Source organism: Suncus etruscus, chromosome 1 (genome assembly GCF_024139225.1).
Source record: "Suncus etruscus isolate mSunEtr1 chromosome 1, mSunEtr1.pri.cur, whole genome shotgun sequence".
Taxonomy (NCBI): domain Eukaryota; kingdom Metazoa; phylum Chordata; class Mammalia; order Eulipotyphla; family Soricidae; genus Suncus; species Suncus etruscus.
The window spans coordinates 47,750,629-47,771,591 of record NC_064848.1 but is presented as its reverse complement, the minus strand read 5'-3'; the positions used below and the strand labels follow the sequence as shown (position 1 = coordinate 47,771,591).

The window sequence follows — 20,963 nt, the reverse complement described above, 5'->3', positions numbered from 1 at the left end:
AGATATATCTAATAACACCCCCTATCCCAAATCAGAATATTAGATATTGGGATCCATCTCCAAAGTATGGAAAAACTGTACAAATGAGATATTATTTAAAATATAAACTATGTTTACTATATATAAAAATAAAGTCATACCCCCTCTAAAGGATGATAATAGTTATTATTTACCTGTCAACTTCTTAACACTACAGGTACAAGTTATGTAATTTATAATTTATTTGATTCTCACACAAAAACTCATAAAATTAAGACATATGATATAAAATGAATGTCAAGTTGCTCTCTTAATTTTTTCCCATTAAACAAATGTCCTATAAATCTACAAATGTCCTTGATATCTATAGATTTCAGCATATCCTAATACCTAGTCCAAAATCACTAAAATACCATAAATTCCCTTATTGATATAAAAAATATGAATATGGGAGCCAGAGAGATAGCATGGAGGTAGGGCATTTGCCTTGCATGCAGAAGGGTGGTGGTTCGAATCCTGGCAACCCATATGGTTTCCCGAGCCTGCCAGGAGTGATTTCTGAGTGTAGAGCCAGGAGGAACCCCTGAGCGCTGCCAGGTATGACCCAGAAACCAAAAAAAAAAAGTGAATATGTCATTGAAACGATTAGTATTTACCCTTAAGATAAAATAATTAGCAAAATTCACAAACCTTCCTTTACTTTTTGTTATAGTATCATTTCTTGCTTTATTCTATGCTCTACTGAGCAACACTAAACTTTTTGGATCTTCAATTAAATCATCCAGGCTTCCTTTTGTCTAACTGTTCCCTTTATCTACATCTATAATAGTCTTTATCTGTAAGTCCTCCCTTTTCTTTCCCTTCCTCTGTTTAATTTCTATTTTCTTTCAGTTCTCAACATTAAAATGATTTTCTGAGGGTCCAGAACTATAGAACAGAGAGTAGAGCATTTGTCTTACATACAGCCAACCTAAATTCAATCCTTGGCATCCAAATTGGTTCCCCAAGCCCTCTAGAAAAAATTCCTGAGTGCAGAGCCAAAAATAATCCCTGAGCATTGCCAGATGTGGGCACCCCCTAAAATAAAAATTTTTCTGAGGCCTTACATAATACCTATCCTAAGTCAGATACTTAGTACTTCAGTAGAAAAATGACATTAGTATCATTCATTTTATATATGTGTGTGTGTGTGAGTGTGTCCATATATAATAATAATATAATATAATATTATAATGTAATGTAATGTAATATAATATAATAATATATTTTACATATTTATATCAGCCTGTGCCAGTCTACAAGCCAAAATAGAACATGGACCAAGAATCCTCTTTGCTGTTACAGCACTTATACCTTTACATACTAGGCATTCAAAGAGATATTCAGTTATTCATCAATTCAGTGTTACACTAAGATATAAAAAACAATACCCAACCTTTTTACTGTAAACCTGCACCTGTCTGTATACCATTCCATGGATCAACAGTAATAACCACTGTAGTAGAGCAGTGGCTTTCATCCTTTCTATCCCTATATGTGTGGACTGGCAGTTAAGGTCCACTGTTATAAAGTACTTGATGTTAGTAAGCATCAATTAAATAAAGTAATTTCACTTACTTGAGTACTTATCATAATCATTGCACACCAGGAATTATTTAATAATATATAAAGATAAACCAGGTATTTTAAGCCCTTAAGAAGCAAAGAGTCTCACAGGAATGGAGCAATAGCACAGTGGTAAAAATGCTTGCCTTGCACACCACTGATCTGGTTTGATGTCCAGCATTACATACTGTCCACTAAGCACTAAAAGATGTAGTTCCTGAGCACAGAATCAGAAGTAATCCCTGAGCGTTGCCAGGTGTGCCCCACCCCCAAAAATTCAGAAGCATACAGTCCAATACAGACAATTAGCTCTGTTTGGGAATGTATAAAGAGTTAAAAGAAAGACATACTATGTAAATCAAGGAGGAAATAGCTTTGAATTTTGGTTCACAACATAATTTTATACATTCCACAGCTATGTGATTTCAAAACAGAACTAACTTCAATTTAAAAATGTAAATTACTCAATTGATAAGTATTTCATTTATCTCTTCATTTATTTACTTGCTTGGAAAAATTTACTGAAGTAACTATATTCACTTTTCTGTGTGCTGGTGAAGAGTAAGAAACAAAACTATATTAAATCCTTATTCTGAAAAAGTTCATAATCTTGAGGAATGTTTTAAATAATGACTACAATACTTACATAATCAATAGAAATCAAAAGAAATACTATGCATTCATAATTAATTTGAAAACATATCTTTCTCATTCCTTTGTTTTGGGAAAGGAAAGAAAAGCTTTGTAGATCAAGTAATTAAATGATATATGAAAAGGCTAGAATATGAAATATACATTTTCAGTAAAGAGCTTGAAGTGACTTTCCCTGGGCCAGAGAAATTACAAGGGTAAAGCACTTGACTTGTACATGGCCAAACTAGGATTGATATCCAATAGCACATATGTTCACCAGTACCACTAGGAGTAAACCAAAGCACAAAGCTAGAAGACCTGAACTCAGCAAAGACTGACCCAAAACAAAACAAACAAACAAACAAACAAACAAACAAACAAGAAACTGTTTCCTCAGGTGTCATTGATAGCATAATCTCCAAAGAGCAAATACTATGCACATGTCAAGACTATTCACAAAGAGCTTTTCAATTTTCTCCTATTGTTGAAGGGCTGACAGTAAAATGGAAGGTTCATATAAAGAAACTTCATAAATGTTATTATCATTTGAAACCAGAAGTACAATGTTGAGCTTCTTTTTTATTTATAATATCTTTATTTAAGCATCTTGATTACAAATATGATTGTGATTAGGTTTCAGTCATGTAAAGAACACCCCCCTTCACCAGTGCAATATTCTCACCACCAACGAAATGTTGAGCTTCTTAAGGACAATCTACAATGTTCACCTTTCCTTGGATTTAATTTGTAATGACTTCAAATTTTTGTATTTTCTATGTGGCAGCTGATGATTAACTCTCACTTCAGTGGAGTATGAAATTGACAAGACTTGAAAGTGAAAAGGGGCATACCAAACATAGATATTGATATAAAGATAGATATCTTTATATCAATATCTATGTAAGCGAGTAAACTGAAACACCAAAGTGATCAAATAATTTTTATATTTCTGAGGCAGTTACGAGGTCAACATAACTGTATGTGCTATAGAAGTATAACTCTTCCACATTGAAATCATCATTAAAGTACTAATATCCTTCCATCATAGTCCTTTTCTAACAATGTTATAAAAAGAAACTAGTTGTATATGTTTCTATATAAGTCTTCACTAAGAAAAAAGTAGTAAAAAACTCTCACTAGAATGAATCAAAATCCTGAGATTTGAGCTCAAACTATCCATCACTTGTCATGTGACATCCAATATTGTACCCTTTAACTGAAAAAGTATGCATTAAATAAGAAAAACTCTAAGTATCCAGACCTAAAAAACATCACATCATTGTCATTGTATGCACTTCTCAGTTCCATAAAGGTGAAACTTTTATTTTTCATTCAATGGTAGTCACAGGTGGATACAATAAGAGCGATGCTCCAAGTATATAGGTCTCTTTATTTAAAATAAATAGACAAATAAGTCTCCTTTAACCCTTAAAAGCTGTATTCAATTCAGGGCTGGCAAAGCAGTACAGATATAATAATGCATTTGCCTCATATGCAACTAGTTCCAGTTAAATCTTGGCACCACATATTGTCCACCATGACTTCCAAGAATGATCCCTGAGTGAAAAATTCTGAGCATCAACAAGTGTAACCCAAAAGACCCCGTTCTTCCTCCCCTCTTTAAAAAATTTGCCTGCCTTTAGAAAATTAATACAGTAGATAGGGCACTTACCTTGCACACAGTCAACCTAGATTCAGTCCCCAGCACTGCATATGGTCCCGAGTCCCCACCAAGAGTAATTCCTGAGTGCAGAGCCAGGAGTGATCCCTGAGTGCTCTGAGTGTGGCCCCAAAATGAGCAAACAAAACAAAAAATAAAAGTATTCCTGCTCACTACAAAGTCTCCTCCAACACCTTCCAGGGAAGTCACAGCCCCTCTAGTCTCCTGATTCATTTTCAGGATCTATATTTCACTTCATTAATTGTTTAGCTGCAAATATGAGGAGGGTATGTCATTTCACCCATCTGTCATCTTGCCAGAACCCCAGAATATTTTCTTAATTTTTTTAACAAATCTATGCTTGATTTCTTATATTAACTTCCTTTTAATGATAGCTTTTTATCTATTTAATATTTCAGTAACAAATTAATCTCATTAGTTTTTCCTTTATTTTTCAAATGAAAACAGAAAACTATAGCCTATACTATACTATACTCTATAAACTATACTCTATGGCTTATTTTTTTTCTTCAGAAGAAAAATTAAACATAAAGCAGCTAAGGAAAAAGGGGTTCAAAAATTAGTATATCCCATTCCATCTACCTGACTTATTACATTACTTTACCTTTCAGGGCATTGCTGGAGAAAAGCTGTTAGCTGTTGCAGAAGTACTGGCCAGCAATCAGGTCTGTGTTCTAGCACAGTGATCAAAGGGTGAGGATGATTTCTGAAAACACAGAGAGACATAATGAGAAATGTTATTTCAGGACTATGCATTCACAATATCCAAATATAGAGACAAAACAACAACAAGAAAAGCCAACACCATCCAGAAAATTTTCAAAATCACAAATATCACTATAATATTATCATAGATTATAGTTTCAGAATTCATTAGAATTAATTTTCTTGTAAAGAAATTGTTTAAAAACAGAAAACAAAAACTACAAGACTTAGAGACCTGGTTCTGAGAACAGATGCTGGCACATGCCTCTATCAATGCTTCTAATCCAACAGTTGTCTCAGATATCCTTGATCCATTCATTCCTCGAAGTCGTGGTCACATCCTCTTCCTACAGTTCTTTCCAAAACCTAAAAGTTCCAATTCTTCTATTGCCCCCGAATTGTAACCAACATTCTCTCTCCCTCTCTACTCCTCCTTATTTCATTCTTCTTGATTTATATTTCTGTGATTTCCCCAGTATATTTAAAGTGAACAACAGAAAACATCCATCTCATCTCAAACAACAAACTGTCAAAACTGAAAATGTATGAAATTCCTCCTGCACAAGATTAATTTTTTTCCTTTGGGCCTACCCATTAAAACAACTTAAAATGCTTTATAAAACAAAAGGCATGAAATCTGGAAGATTCAAAAGTATGAAAATTTTAAAAAGAAAAAAAAGCACAAACAAGTTAATTTAAATCATTCAAAAGGCCAACTAGACACTGTTAATTTATCAGCTTTTTAAACTAAGAAGTACTACATAGTTCTTTTTTTTTACTGATATGACTTTCCCCTAAGAAACATTTTTAATTAAATTGAAAATGATTTGTCAAAATATATAGCAAAAATCAATCTTTTAAATATAGAAGAAATCATATGGGTCGGAGAGATAGCATGGAGGTAGGGCATTTGCCTTGCAAGCAGAAGGACAGTGGTTTGAATCCCAGCCTCCCATATGGTCCCCTGAGCCTACCGGGAGCAATTTCTGAGCATAGAGCCAGGAGTAGCCCCTGAGCGCTGCCTGATGTGACCCAAAATCAAAAAGAAGAGGGAGGGAGAGACAGAGGGAGGGAGGGAAGGAAGGAAGGAAGGAAGGAAGGAAGGAAGGAAGGAAGGAAGGAAGGAAGGAAGGAAGGAAGGAAGGAAGGAAGGAAGGAAGGAAGGAAGGAAGGAAGGAAGGAAGGAAGGAAGGAAGGAAGGAAGGAAGGAAGGAGGGAGGGAGGGAGGGAGGGAGGGAGGGAGGGAGGGAGGGAGGGAGGGAGGGAGGGAGGGGGGGAGGGAGGGAGGGAGGGAGGGAGGGGGGGGGGGGGGGGAGGGAGGGAGAGAGAAAAAGAGAAAGAAGAAAGAAAGAAAGAAAGAAAGAAAGAAAGAAAGAAAGAAAGAAAGAAAGAAAGAAAGAAAGAAAGAAAGAAAGAAAGAAAGAAAGAAAGAAAGAAAGAAAGAAAGAAAGAAAGAAAGAAAGAAAGAAAGAAGAAAGAGAGAGAGAAAGAGAGAAAGAGAGGGAGGGAGGGAGGGAGGGAGGGAGGGAGGGAGGGAGGGAGGGAAGGAAGGAAGGAAGGAAGGAAGGAAGGAAGGAAGGAAGGAAGGAAGGAAGGAAGGAAGGAAGGAAGGAAGGAAGGAAGGAAGGAAGAAAGGAAGAAAGGAAGAAAGGAAGAAAGGAAGAAAGAGAAGAAGGAAGAAAGAAAGAAAGAAAGGAAGGAAGAAGAAAGAAGAAAGGAAGGAAGGAAGGAAGGAAGGAAGGAAGGAAGGAAGGAAGGAAGGAAGGAAGGAAGGAAGGAAGGAAGGAAGGAAGGAAGGAAGGAAGGAAGAAAGGAAGAAAGGAAGAAAGGAAGAAAGGAAGAAAGGAAGAAAGAAAGAAAGAAAGGAAGGAAGAAAGAAAGAAAGAAAGGAAGGAAGGAAGGAAGGAAGGAAGGAAGGAAGGAAGGAAGGAAGGAAGGAAGGAAGAAGGAAGGGAAGGAAGGAAGGAAGGAAGGAAGGAAGGAAGGAAGGAAGGAAGGAAGAAAGAAAGAAAGAAAGAAAGAAAGAAAGAAAGAAAGAAAGAAAGAAAGAAAGAAAGAAAGAAAGAAAGAAAGAAAGAAAGAAAGAAAGAAAGAAAGAAAGAAAGAAAGAATACTTGTGTGATTTTATTTCTGTTTTTGATTTTTAGGCCACACTTGGCAATGTTCAAGGATTATTCCTAACTCTGTACTCAGGAATTACTTCTGTCAGCCTAGGCAGACCATATGGGATACAGGGAATAGAATCCAGGTCAGCCACATGTAAGGCAAACAACCTACTCACTGTACTATCGTTCCAGCCCCAAGTGTGCAACTTTAATGCTAATTTTTAAACTAGTATTATATATTATTCATGATGACCTTTTTAAAAGGCTCTAATGCTGGAACTGATACTTTCTTTGCATATAGGAATCAACGGGTTTGATACCCTGCCCTGCATGGTCCCCAAAGTACTGCTGGAACCCACTCCTGAATATAAAACCCGGAATAACCCTGAGCATCACTAGATAATGTCCAAAAAAACTAAGCAAACAGAACAGTAATATAAGCTATTCACATGAGAACTTGTTAGAAATCCAAGTAAATTCTCAGACCCTGCTTTAGTATCAATCAATCATCCAGATAACTCTGATACACAGTTATAAGACCAGGCCTAACCAAGACTGCATGTTAGCTTCATCTATGGAGCTTCTTAAAATACCAATATACAGGTCTCAACAATAGTAGGGTTGTCAGAAGTAAAGTGCATGCATCTGTAATTATTAAAAACGTCTATGACAATTCTAAGGTGTTGCCAGGGCTGAGAATTACAGAAATGAAAAAATACACAAGCAAGTCAGGAGTTGAGAACTTTTTGAATTTTTTTTTTGCTTTTCTTAAACTAAAAGGTACAGCAGAATCATCACCTCAACATACTGCTTTTAAAAATGCCAGCACTGAAATTTGTGTTAATTAAGTCAAAGTCAAGTGTGAGCCACTGATGGCACAAGCAAGTACCAACATAAGCACCTCTCCACCATTATTACAGGATTGGGATATCACATCTCCATTTTCTCCTCAACCTCACCCAACAGGTCATGTATGTGGACAGTCTTCTTTATGTAAAAGAACAGATATTTGCTCACTGGTCAGATTTGTGCAATTGCTGAGGAACTGCTCCAAGCAACTGTTTATGCCAAAATAAATAAAAAAAAAAACAAGGTATAAAAATCACATTTCCCAATTTTAAATTCAGTGCTTATTACTAGCTCTGCACTCAGGGATCACTTTTGGCTCAGGTACTGGGCTCAAACTCCAATTAACTTCATGAAAAGCAAGAGCCCTACCCACTGTACTATATCACTCTAGTCCTAGCAATCAATTAAGTATTCTAATTTCAAATCATTCACTGTTCCTTCCCATTTCTCAGCCCGTCCAACTCCACAAATAAGCTATTCAAGATCTATCTCCTTTACAAACCAGCTTAATTCAAAGTAATCAGGTAAACAGAAATAAGAAGTACTAGATCTAAAGTAAAATTAGAAAAAAATATATATTTTTTGGCAAACAAATCTTCTAATTTAGTGTTATGTCACTAGAATGCCATTTCCGAAAGATACTGCATTCAGTATATTACATTGAGTAATCCAATCTCAAAGTCTATGGATAATATTAAATAAATAAAAAAATAGCAGAATAGGCACAATCCAGATAGTAATTTAAAGTTGTAGAAAATTAACTTTTCTAGAGATATAATTTTGTAAGAACCAAATAGCAATATTACAGGGCATATTATATAATATTGATTACAAGAGAAACAAAAACCCTGAGGAAAAAAGCCCAAAATGAGAACATTGATGAACAGGCATATCTCCATGATAAAATTCTGCTTTAAAAGTGTGAGGCTGAGGGGCCAGGCGGTGGCGCTAGAGGTAAGGTGCCTGCCTTGCCTGCGCTAGCCTTCGATGGACCCCGGTTCGATCCCACGGCGTCCCATATGGTCCCCCAAGCCAGGAGCAATTTCTGAGCCGCATAGCCAGGAGTAACCCCTGAGCATCACTGGGTGTGGCCCAAAAACAAACAAACAAAAAAAAAGTGAGGCTGAGAGTTCAATCCTCATTACCTCCACATGCATAGAGTTTGGTCCTAGGAGCTCTTTTGCTTGTGCCTGTCATATCTGCTGCCTGTGATTCCCAAATACCAGTAACAATTTCCAGCTACATTGCTCTCAGGCATGAGCACACACCTGAGAGTTATGATCCCAGAGGCAATGGAGCTCAAAGCATGTTATGAGCACCACTACTGAAGTGTACAACTACCAGCAAGCATCTTACCCAAGTATACAAGCATCAAGCAACCTGATGTGTGATCCACAACTAACACCAAAACCATGCACATGTAACAATGACAAGTGAGGGGAGGGGAGAAGTCTAAGAGAAGAAAGGAAGGATGAGAGGAAAAGGAAGAAAGAACAATCAGTTAAAACAAACAGAATCTTAGTGTGAACAACTGACTAGAATATACTATTTCAAGTGAATACTATTTCAAGTGAAAATCAATTATAATTATCCAGTTTTGTTTAGAAAGTACATTAATCATAATAATGCAAAGCATAAAAAGTCTCCCTTGTATATGTAAATATACTTACAAAATACACAAACCTTTATGATAAAGTAATATAAATAGATTCATTGTTTAATTCAATATGCTTCATGGTTCAAATGCAATTCCTGAGGCCCAATCTTAGCACTACTGGCATTTGAGACCAGATAACTCATTATTATCCAATTACCTTAAAATGTTTAGAAGCATTCCAAGCATCCCCTCACTACTTGTTTGTAATAGGATTTTCTTTAGTCATGATAATCAAAAATGTCTCCAAATATTACTTAATATTCCCTAAAGAAAGAAAATGTGTCCCCTGCTTAAAAAACACTGCACAAAATAACAGTGAATAAATAAAAGAAAAAGAAGGACTACATAAAATTGGGGCCAGAATGATAACACAGTGGTGTGGCATTTGCCTTGCACACTGCCAACCTGGGACAGACCCAGATTCAATGCTATATACCCATATTTTTTCACCTGAGTATGCCAGGAGAAATCTCTGAACACAGAGCCAAGAGTAACCCCTGAGCACTGCCAGGTGTGGTACAAAAACTAAACTACACTGTACTTCACTATACTACACTACACTACGCTACGCTATGCTACACTACACTAAACAAAACAACTAAACTATAAACTAAACTAAATCACTAAACAAAACAGAATAAAAGAAAATCACTCCATCTGAGAAGCAAAACCAATTAAAACATGGTACCTGCCCTGAGCAATTAAAGAAAGATGGGGTTTTCGGGGCTTTAGGCAGTTTTTTTGGTTTGGTTTAGTTTGGTTTGGTTTTTTGGATCACATCTGGCAGTGCTCAGATGCCACTCCTGTCTCTTTGCTCAGAAATCGCTCCTGGCAGGCACGGGGAACCTTATGGATTGCCAGGATTTGAACTACCATTCGTTCTGGATCAGCTGCATGCAAGGCAAATGTCTTATTGCTGTGCTCTCTCTCCAGCCCCAATTAAAAAAGATGTTTAACCTATATCTATGCACAAAATTTTCTCTTTCTTATAAAATATAGTCATCAAATGTTAATATTACATGCACAAGATAATTTAGTAGAAACTCAAAGACTTAAAATGGAAAACAAATGTAGAGTATTCCTTTGCAAATAGAGAATTAAGTTCTAAAATAAACAGGATCAAATAATGTACGTTAATTTGAATGACAGAAAACAAAATCATTTTCCTACATGAAATACTGAATCAGGGTATTTTAAATGCCATAGTGCTAAAGCACAGTTCACTCTTGATGTATTCAAAGACTATTAAGTTTATGGATTATTCAAATCTCTCTTTTCTTTCTTCCTATTACTCACTGCTTGTTAGTTATTGCACCTTTTCCCCTCTTCCCTATACTTTGCTGCTGGTATTACCATGAACCAATTTCACTAGTCATAAACCTCGGTTATACCTTGAATTTTCAGTTATCCCCAAATCTTATACTCAAATGATAAATAGTTGACTAAGACATTTTATTCAAAATATTAGACTACCTCTTCTCTGGGCTCCTTGTCAGTCCCTAGCGGGAGATACCTGACGCTGATCCTTCGACCCCTCGCCTTGTCCCGTCCCATGAAACCCACAACAACTCATCATGCGTGAGTGCATCTCCATCCACGTTGGTCAGGATGGTGTTCAGATTGGCAATGCCTGCTGGGAGCTCTACTACCCAGAACACAGCATCCAGCCTGATGGCCAGATGCTCAGTGACAAGACCATCAGGGGAGGAAACGATTCCTTCAATACCTTCTTCCGTGAAATGAGCACTGGCAAATATGTGCCCAGGACTGTTTTTGTAGACCTGGAACCCACAGTCATTGATGAAATTCGCATTGGCACCTACCGCCAGCGCTTCTCCGATTTGATGGCGCCCTGAACGTTGATCTGACAGAATTCCAGACCACCCTGGTGCCCTACCCCCGAATTCATTTTCCTCTGGCCATATATCCCCCTGTCATCTCTGCTGAGAACGCCTACCACGAACAGTTTTCTGTTCCAGAGATCACCAATGCATGCTTTGAGCCAGCCAACCCTCGCCATGGTAAATACATGGCTTGTTGCCTGTTATACTGTGGTGATGTGGTCCCCAAAGAAGAAGTCAATGCTGCCATTGCCACCATCAAGGCCAAACGCAGCATCCAGTTTGTGGACTGTTGTCCCACTGGCTTCAAATTTGATATTAATTGCCAGCTTCCCATTGTGGTTCCTGGTGGGGACCTGGCCAAAGTACAGCGAGCTGTGTGCATGCTGAGCAACACCACAGTCACTGCTGAGGCTTGGGCTCGCCTGAACCACAAGTTTGATCTGATGTATACCAAGGGTGCCTTTGTACACTGGTATGTGGGTGAGGGCATGGAGGAGGGTGAGTTCTCTGAGGCCCGTGAGGACATGGCTGCCCTTGAGAAGGATTACTAAGAAGTTGGAGCAGATAGTGCAAGGATGAAGAATATTAATCTGTCTTCCAATTTTACATTCCTGTTTTAAATTATCTTTTATTGTCCACTGACACTTAACTGTTAATACAAGTGTGGTTTTAATTGCAAAAAAAAAAAATTAGATAAGTTCACCAATGAACCTGTCATTTGTAGATAACAAGTAGTAGTGGTGGTGGTGGTAGTAGGTAGGGTAGGAGGAGGAAGAGGAGAAAGAAGTAACAAGGGCAGCGTTTTGAAAATCAACATAAAGGTACATACTAGTGTTCACCAGGTGTCACACTATCACCCTGATGTCCACACATATTTATTCAACCATGCTGCAACCTGGGTCACACATTATAGGTGCCGCTAAAAGCCACAGATCACACACATTGCTATGGTTCAGGGTCCTAGGCAAAAAATGATAGGACTCTGGGTAGCATTAGGGATCAAACACATGGCTGCATTTTTTTTTGTAAGGGTTTTCTTTTTATTGTCCAACACACACCCTCCACTAGAGTGTACAGTTCCTTCTACCACTATCTGAGGGTCCCCTCCCAACTACCACCCACACTAACCTCTATCTCTCGCCCACTCCACTCATGGAAAGCTCAGTTCTGTAAAGAAGTTCTCTGGTTCTGCTGTCTTTGAACATTTGTTATTCCTCTATACTTTAGTCTATCTGACATAAGAGAGAGGTCATTCTGTGTTTGTCCCTCTCCTTCTGGCAGACTGTATTCAGCATGATAATGCTCTACTTCTATCTAAGTTCCATCTAAGTAAGCAAATTGCATAGTTTCATTTTCTCTTACAGCCAAGTAATATATTATTGCAGGGGTGGCGAACAGGATTTTTACCCTCACTCAAAAAGGCAACATGCAATATGTGTTTAATAGATTATTGTTAAAATTAGATGCTTTTGTGTGAATGTTTGTCTGTTTTGGCAGGTCACTGCATGGTGTGGCTGACTCTCACAGTTTAAAATTTTGGCTCTTTGTGTCGAACTTGTTCGCCACCCCTATATTATTGTGTCTAGAAAAACTAGAGCTTTTTTCCAGGCTGTTCTTGAATACTCAGATTTCGACTATTGCGAATAAGGCTGCAAGGAATAAGGAGTAAAAATGTCTTTTTGAACTGGTGTTTTGGAGAAGACACTTTTAATCATTATGCAATCTTCTAGGCCCCCATACACTTCTTTGAAATAAACTGGAGAGATATCAGGTAAATGGAAGGCACATTCATTTAATCAAATCAACCTTCCTATCCTTAGAAACACTACTTATCAAAACCAGAAACAATTTAGCACAAAAGGACACAAAAATGAAACCTCGGTTATCCCTTAAATTTTTCACTTATCCCCAAATCTTATATTTAAATGATAAATGGTTGACTAAGACATTCTATTCCAATTATTAGGTAAGTTGACCAATGAATCCGATTACTTGTAGATAATGAGTAGTAGTAGTTGTAGATAATGAGGCAAACGTTTTGAAAAGTAAATACAAATGCAGGAGATAAGCAGTGCTTACAAAGTACATCACCAAAATACTTTACTGTTATGCTGATGCATCCATATTGCCAGGAGAAAGAGCTAGAAGTAAAGAAGTAAGGTGAAATAGTAGAAAGGAGTTTCCATTTTACATTCTGACTTTGCAACAAATCAGTGATCTCAGACCAGAATAAAAGAAAAGAAAGGATCTCTTATTATCAGAACTAATATTTTATCAGAGCCTGTATTTTTGTACTTGAAAACAAAAGCTGCATCAAGAATGAGCTCAGAGAAAGTTCTAATTAAAAACTTCCTAATTCTTGAGAAGCCAATAAATTCTGCTTTCTTTTTAAGAGACAGTAAGATTACAAAGTTCTAAATCAATACAAGTCTTAAAACCAGGTCATCTTCATTAGCTTCTACTATCCTTTACTGTCCTTTACTATCCTTTATTTCCCCCAACCCCCTTCTGCCTAAATGAGCCAATTTGTTGTACATACTTAGGAACCTTCCCATTTCATGATCTAGAAATGCCTTAACTACTCTTTTTTTTGTTTTGTTTTTTTTGGGGGGCACACCCTGCAGTGCTCAGGGGTTACTCCTGGCTGTCTGCTCAGAAATAGCTCCTGGCAGGCACGGGGGACCATATGGGACACCGGGATTCGAACCAACCACCTTTGGTCCTGGATCGGCTGCTTGCAAGGCAAACGCCCCTGTGCTATCTCTCCGGGCCCTTAACTACTCTTTTAAGCAAGGCCTTTAATACAGTGTTTAAAACAAAGATTAACTGATATATGGGAAACTATTATGATTATTATTCAGGTAGATATGTATCTTAGAGCAGAAGAGTTTTATGCCTACTCCTAAGTCTTCTTACTTTTATAGGCTTTTCTTTTAAAGTCAAATGCATGTCTACAATTACTGGAACATATCTACATACTTACACATTTTCCCCTAATCATCTTTTAAAACTCCTGAGTTATGAAAAAACAATCAGAGTCCTTTTGTATGCCATTTCAAAGTCTGCACTGTTCAGGGAAAACAAGCACAGACAAAGCAGACAGAGATGATACCCAATACTTCAGCACTCATCCCTCTTTGATAATGTTGTCAACAACAGGAGCAGTACATGCATCTTAACAGAATAGAGTGGGAAGGAATGAATGATAAATTCATGGTTCCACTAGACAAGCAATGGGGCAATAATAAAATAAGGCATGAAACTAGATTCACCTTCTCAAGTATAAATGCATCAATCTTAATAGGAAAAAAAGGGGGGGGGATTAGTCCTGTGATAGGCAAATCAAAAGCAAAAGTTATTTGTAACCTTTAGGTCACCTCAACCTTTCTGCTATATCTCTAAATACAGGGAAGCTATGGTTTGATTTACATCATAAATTCAGTGACAGACACAGATTGCCTTTTCTGTGTGAGGAAACAATGCCTGCAGTCACCATCCATTTTCATGTATGCAGCTGTGACCCTGGCTCTTTCAGAAGCATAGCATAGCACTTACTACAGCAATATGCATTTTAAAAGCATTTCTCTACCTGCTCTGAATTTTGATTTGAAACTGCTGGTCAGAAGCCAAAAGGGATAAAGAAAAAATTAGCATATTTTAAGTTTAAAAATAATAAAAATTATTATGAAGATTCAACAATGAGAATCTCTATACAATAGAAAAATTAATGATTTTGAATCATTGAACACTCAACAGTGTTTTAAAGCAAATGCATTTTATCCTTTCCATACCAGCTCCCACTGGGGAACGGAGAGAAGACTTAGAGCAAAAATGATTTGAATTTTGACATTTTTAATTAATTTCATTTTTCCTTGGGGTTTTCAAAGTCAATAGGGTAATAAGATTTCCCTGAAAATTCATATTTCCGTGATCCTGCCCTCACACTGAACCTTTTTTTTCTCGAATTCATGTTTTTGAGAGACAGGATTTTAGTGCAAAAGTATCTGCCAATGTCAGAAGCCCAGGACTATTTTAGTTACAAAGCTGGAAGGAAACAGAAATAGCTCAGGATTCAAAATTTTCTAATATTAAGTTATATGTCATAACTAAAAAACTAAACAAACAACAGATAAAAACAAATGGGCTAATAAAGCAAAAGTCATATGGTCTGAAAGACATTTACCGACAAATTATTATACCAGACCTTAATTAAACATGTACATTTGAAACACATAAAGCATTTTCTAGAGGCTATTACTAAAGGGGAGACTGAACAGTGTGGGTAGCTTATTTCTAAAAATCCGATTGTAAATCCCAGGCATAAACCCCAGGTGACTAGAACCATAAAATCTGAACAAAGACTTCCCTAGGTGGGAAAAGGGGGAGAAAGAAGCAATGAAAACAGAAGCAAAATATGCCGTTCAACAGAAAGAATCAAACTGCAAAGAGACAGATGGCCCTTATAAAGTACAATTGGCTCTGCTTCCCCAATTACTGTCCTAGCTTCTTTCTCTGCCTTCACTATGCTGGGCTTATTCAGGGGCAAACCTGACAGAGATAATTCCCTTCTTGAATATCTTTTTTCAGATCTTCCTATGGAGTTGTTCACTTACCAATAAATCGAGAATTCTAAAGTCCTTTGAAATATATGTAAAATACTGAATAGAAATATGTAGTTTTTCTAGGGGAAAGTAAAAAATTTACATGAGATTTTCAAAGAAGACTCTCAAAATCTCTGCTACCCAGACCCATCCCACCCCCAGCAAAAAAGTAAATATCAGTGAATTAATCTATGTGTAAAGTAACTGTTACAATTCAGTCTTTTTTTTTTCGGGGGACACCACACCCAGTGACACTCAGGGCTTACTCCTGGCTATGCGCTCTCAGAAATCACTCCTGGCTTAGGGAACCATATGGGAAGCGCAGTCCATCCTGGGTCAGCCACGTGCAAGGCAAGCGCCCTACCGCTACGCCATCACTCTGGCCATACAATTCAGTCTTGATTATTAAAATCATACTCTCTCAAAAAAATAAAAATCTATAAACAAAAACCACTTCCAACCAAGTTATATTAAGATACATTCTATCCAGAAATGAGCCTCTCCAGGATCCAAGTTATGTAACTTCAACAAAATAAAAAAACAAAACAAAACAAAACAGATGTATCTAACTTGTTCTATTCCCTTATGGCTAGCTTGATTGTATAATACAAATTAGTTGGTAATTAGTGTCATGCTTAGTGATGCTAAGTAAAACCAAACATCTGTATCTCAGGGGATATCTTTTGATAATATACTCCACTACTGACATAATCAGATCCACAAAATTAAGGCCATATGATAATAACTAACGTTATATATTTTTAAGTAAAAGGATTCTAAGTAACCTCAAAAAGAAATACTAACTGCAATAAGCAAATTTGTGTAGGACTTAAAAAACAATAAAAATAGGCCCGGAGAGATAGCACAGTGGCGTTTGCCTTGCAAGCAGCCAATCCAAAACCAAAGGTGGTTGGTTCAAATCCCAGTGTCCCATATGGTCCCCCGTGCCTGCCAGGAGCTATTTCTGAGCAGACAGCCAGGAGTAACCCCTGAGCATCGCCGGGTGTGGCCCAAAAAAAATAAATACTTTTCACAATCAAATTTTATTGATTTACCATTGGTTTGTTATAAAATTGCAAGTACTACATCATAAATATTCCTCATTAAACACTAAGGTTTATATTCAGGAACTTAACAAAAAGAAATTTACCTCTGAATATAAGTAAATCACAAAACACTAAAAGTTCATTAGTCTTGATAAGCGTATAAAAATATTACAAAATGGGCCCGGAGAGATAGCACAGCGGCGTTTGCCTTGCAAGCAGCCGATCCAGGACCAAAGGTGGTTGGTTCAAATCCCGGTGTCCCATATGGTCCTCCGTGCCTGCCAGGAGCTATTTCTGAGCAGACAGCCAGGAGTAACCCCTGAGCACCGCCGGGTGTGGCCCAAGAAAAAATAAATTACAAAATACATAAAATATGATATTCCATGCAATGGAAAATTACTTCACCTTCTGAAGGAATGCTTACGATGCTACAAGATAAATGGACTTTAAAACTAGAAAGCTAGGTGTTAAAAGTCAGACCTAATAAAATACACACATGTGCTATATTTTAATTTAAAGGAAATGCAGAGAATAGGCAAATCCACAAATACGTAAAGTAGTGGTTTGAGGGGATTTAGGGGAGGTGATGAGCACTCAGTGACAATAGGGACAGAGTGTCTTTGGGTTTGATGAAACTGTTCTGGAACTAGACGCAATACTGGACAACTTTGTGAATATAATTATATGCACTTTAATAGAGTGGCTTTTCAAACAAAAAATTTCAAATGAGTAAAAAAAATCAATTTCAGTGAGAATACATCAATCTAAAGAGGTTATTGCACTGTGAAATGATAGTGAAAAATAACAACCCACCTGATGTGAGAATATATCAACACACCAAACAATTCATAAAGGGTGATCTGACACTCAAGTTCTATCATGCAACACTCACAGAACTCAACAATAATATACCAAACAATTCCACTAAAGAATGGGGAGAGGAAAATGGGACAAAGCACGGCAGTAGGCCATTTGTCTTGCATGTGGCAGACCTGGGTTTGATCCCATATGATCCCCCAAGCAATGCCAGGAAGGACCACTGAGTACAGAGCCAGGAGTAATCCCTGAGCAGTGCTAGGTGTGTCCCCAAAACAAAAACAAACAAAAAAGAATGGAGAGAGGAACTGAACAAATACTTTTCCAAAGAACATATAAAGGTGAATGGTCACAAGCCATGAAAATATGTTTATAACTACTGAGTATCATAAAAATGCAAAAATGCAAATAAAAATAAAAATGAGCTATTGCCTCATACCAGTGAGAAAGTCACACAGTTCAAACAGGCAGTGCCCTTGGAGATACAGAGAAAAGTGAAGCCTAATCAACTGTTCATGTCACTGTCATCTAGACTGGCTTCTAGGGAAACACTAAGACTTCTCCAAAGGTTAAAATAGAACTTCCACATGATTTAGTCTTTCCAATCTTTAGCATCTACCCCCCAAATAATAATTAATCGTTGTTAATTAATTATTAATTATTAAGATATATGCACACCTATGTTCATTGCTGGGTGCTTTATAATATCCAAAATATAGAAACAAACCAAATGCCCATAAAAATGAGTGGATAAGGAAATCACGATATAAACACATAGTAAAGTATGTATTTGTGAATTTGATGCAGGATAAATGAACTTCATACAGGGCAAATATTTCATTGTATACAGAAAATGACAATTATAGAGTAGAAGAACTTGGACTTGATGATGAAAATTAAAATCACTCGCAATGAGTATTCAAACAAACATAAAGCATAGATTTATCTGCACAACCTTAGAGATCTAATTGGCCTTAAAAAATATTCATGATTCAGATAGAATCTCACTGGATCCAAGCACAGCAGGTAGGGCATTAGCCTAGTATGCAACCAACCCGAATTCAATCCCCAGCATCCCATATGGTCCCATAAGCCTGCCAAGAGTAATTCCTAAGCACAGAGACTGGAGTAATCCCTGAGCATCATTGGTTACAAACAGCCGCCCTCCTCCTCTCATGCAAAAAAAAAAAGTATTAGGTCAACTCCCATCAAATAAGCTGAAAGGCTGCAAAGAGTTTGAGAAAATAGGGACTATATGGAGGGTGGAATGATTGAGGAAAAGCCATTTTTTCCTAGGAACAAGAGGAGTAGATCACCATTCCACCCCTCCCCACCCCCATAGTGGATCTTAACCACAATAACCTCACCAACAATGACCAGGAAATTATAGGCCAATGGTTTAAAAGTTCACATAGGAAAAACTGCAATAAAGATTAAGAATTAAAGTCTTGAGAGGAATTTGTATAAAGGACTTTATTTTGGGCATAGTTTTTTTGTTTGTTTGTTTGTTCTTAAACAGGTGAGGGAGAGACATTGTATCTCCTCCAGAAGTGAGAGTCTGAGAAGGATCTAGTGTCACTTCTACAAGTATTCAAAAGTGTCACTCTCATAAAAGGCAAAGGATAAAAAATAGTTCCAGATTTTAAAAGAAAAAAAGATATGTCAAAGATAACAGGTAATCCTCAATTAGATTTTAAACACTAAAAAGGGACAAAAGGGCCAGAGAAATAGCATGGAGGTAGGGCGTTAGCCTTGCATGCAGAAGGACAGTGGTTGGAATCCCGGTATCCCATATGGTCTCCCGAGCTTGCCAGGAGTGATTTCTGAGCATCTAGCCAGGAGTAACCCCTGAGCGCTGCCGTGTGTGACCCAAAAACAAAAAAAAAAAAAGAGGAACAAAAGTATGTGAAAAATCATTACTGAGACTGGACTGAGTACAAAGGACTAAACACATGTATTGCATGTGGAAGGCTTTACATATAAGCAACAAGGTCTGATGCTTGTTGAGGAATACAGCCCTTTTTATGGTACTTATACATATCTGGCTATGATACAGCTAGAAAATCATTTGTGGAACCAAAATCAAAGACAGCAGAGCAGGTAGTACCTGGCATATGTTGGCACAAGGGATTGAAATTGGTGTCTGTATACTTGCAAAGCATCTGCTTTAAGCAACTGTACTATTCCCTTGGAGAGTCAAATAGTTGTTTTTTATTTTATTATTATTAAAGAGTGAGGCAAAGAATGAAAATAGTATCTGATGAAGACCAGATTGATAGTAGGTAGGGCATTTGCCTTGCATGCAACCGACTTGGATTTGATTCCCAATATCCTAGATGGAACACTGAGCACCACCAGAAGTGATTCCTGAGTGTAGAGCCAGGAATAACCTATGAGTACTGCCAGGTGTGTTCCAGAAACCAAAATAAAATAAAATAAAATAAAATAAAATAAACACGCTTCCGTGTTCTTCACATGACTAAATCTAGATCATCTTTGAAAGAGGCATATGGGAAAGTGTTAAACATTTTCATTCTCATGGAATAATAAGCTGGCTGTCAGAATTAAAACTGAATAGACAGGGCTGGAGAAATATCATGGAGGTAGGGCATTAGCCTTGCATGCAGAAGGACAGTGGTTGGAATCCTGGCATCCCATATGGTCCCCCGAGCCTGCCAGGAGCGATTTCTGAGCATAGAGCCATGAGTAACCCCTGAGCGCTGCCAGGTGTGACACAAAAACTGAAAAAAGAAGAAAAAAAAAACCTGAATCGGCATTTTGATATTCCCAATCACAAACTAAATTAAGTGTGTATACTTTCTATCAGTATATCTAGGGACTATTCTCTTGATTTTTCTCATCAGTAGTCATAGGGATAAAATCATTACCTAAATGAATGTCAATGTCTGGAGGCCTGAGAGCTAGTATAGCAGTTAGGGCACATGACCAACTTCCGTTCAATCCCCAGTACTCCATATGGTCCTCTGAGCACCACCAAGAGTAATTCCTTAGTGCAAATCTAGGAGTAACTGCTGAGCTTCACTGTAAAAATGAATAGAGGGGCCAGAGAGATAGCACAATGGTAGGGCATTTGCCTTGCACACAGTCGATTCAGTACAGACAGATGTTCGAATCCTGGCATCCCATATAGTCCTCATGCTTGCCAGGAGGGATTTCTGAGCACTGAGCCAGAAATAACCCCTGAGTGCCACCAGGCATGACCCAAAAACCAAAACAAACAAACAAAAAATTACCAATAGGAATTACAAAGTACCTCAGTCTGTAGAATACACATCTACATTCTTCAAATTAACTCTCCATCTGAATTATACTTTGAGGCAGAAGCAATAGTACAATGAGTAGGACGTTTGCTTTGCACACAGTCAACCTGGGTTTGATCCCCAGCATCCTATATGAACCTCAAGCACCATCAGAAATCATT

The 20,963-nt window shown here is 37.5% G+C and overlaps 1 protein-coding gene across 1 annotated transcript in view; it reads right to left on the bottom strand.

Annotated features, from left to right (window-relative positions):
* The window catches only part of FOCAD (focadhesin), a 326,609-nt gene that overhangs the window by 260,503 nt on the left and 45,143 nt on the right, over nt 1-20,963 (bottom strand). The window contains 1 exon segment of the mRNA XM_049769400.1: nt 4,503-4,604. Within this exon segment, the coding sequence (XP_049625357.1) occupies nt 4,503-4,604 (102 nt within the window).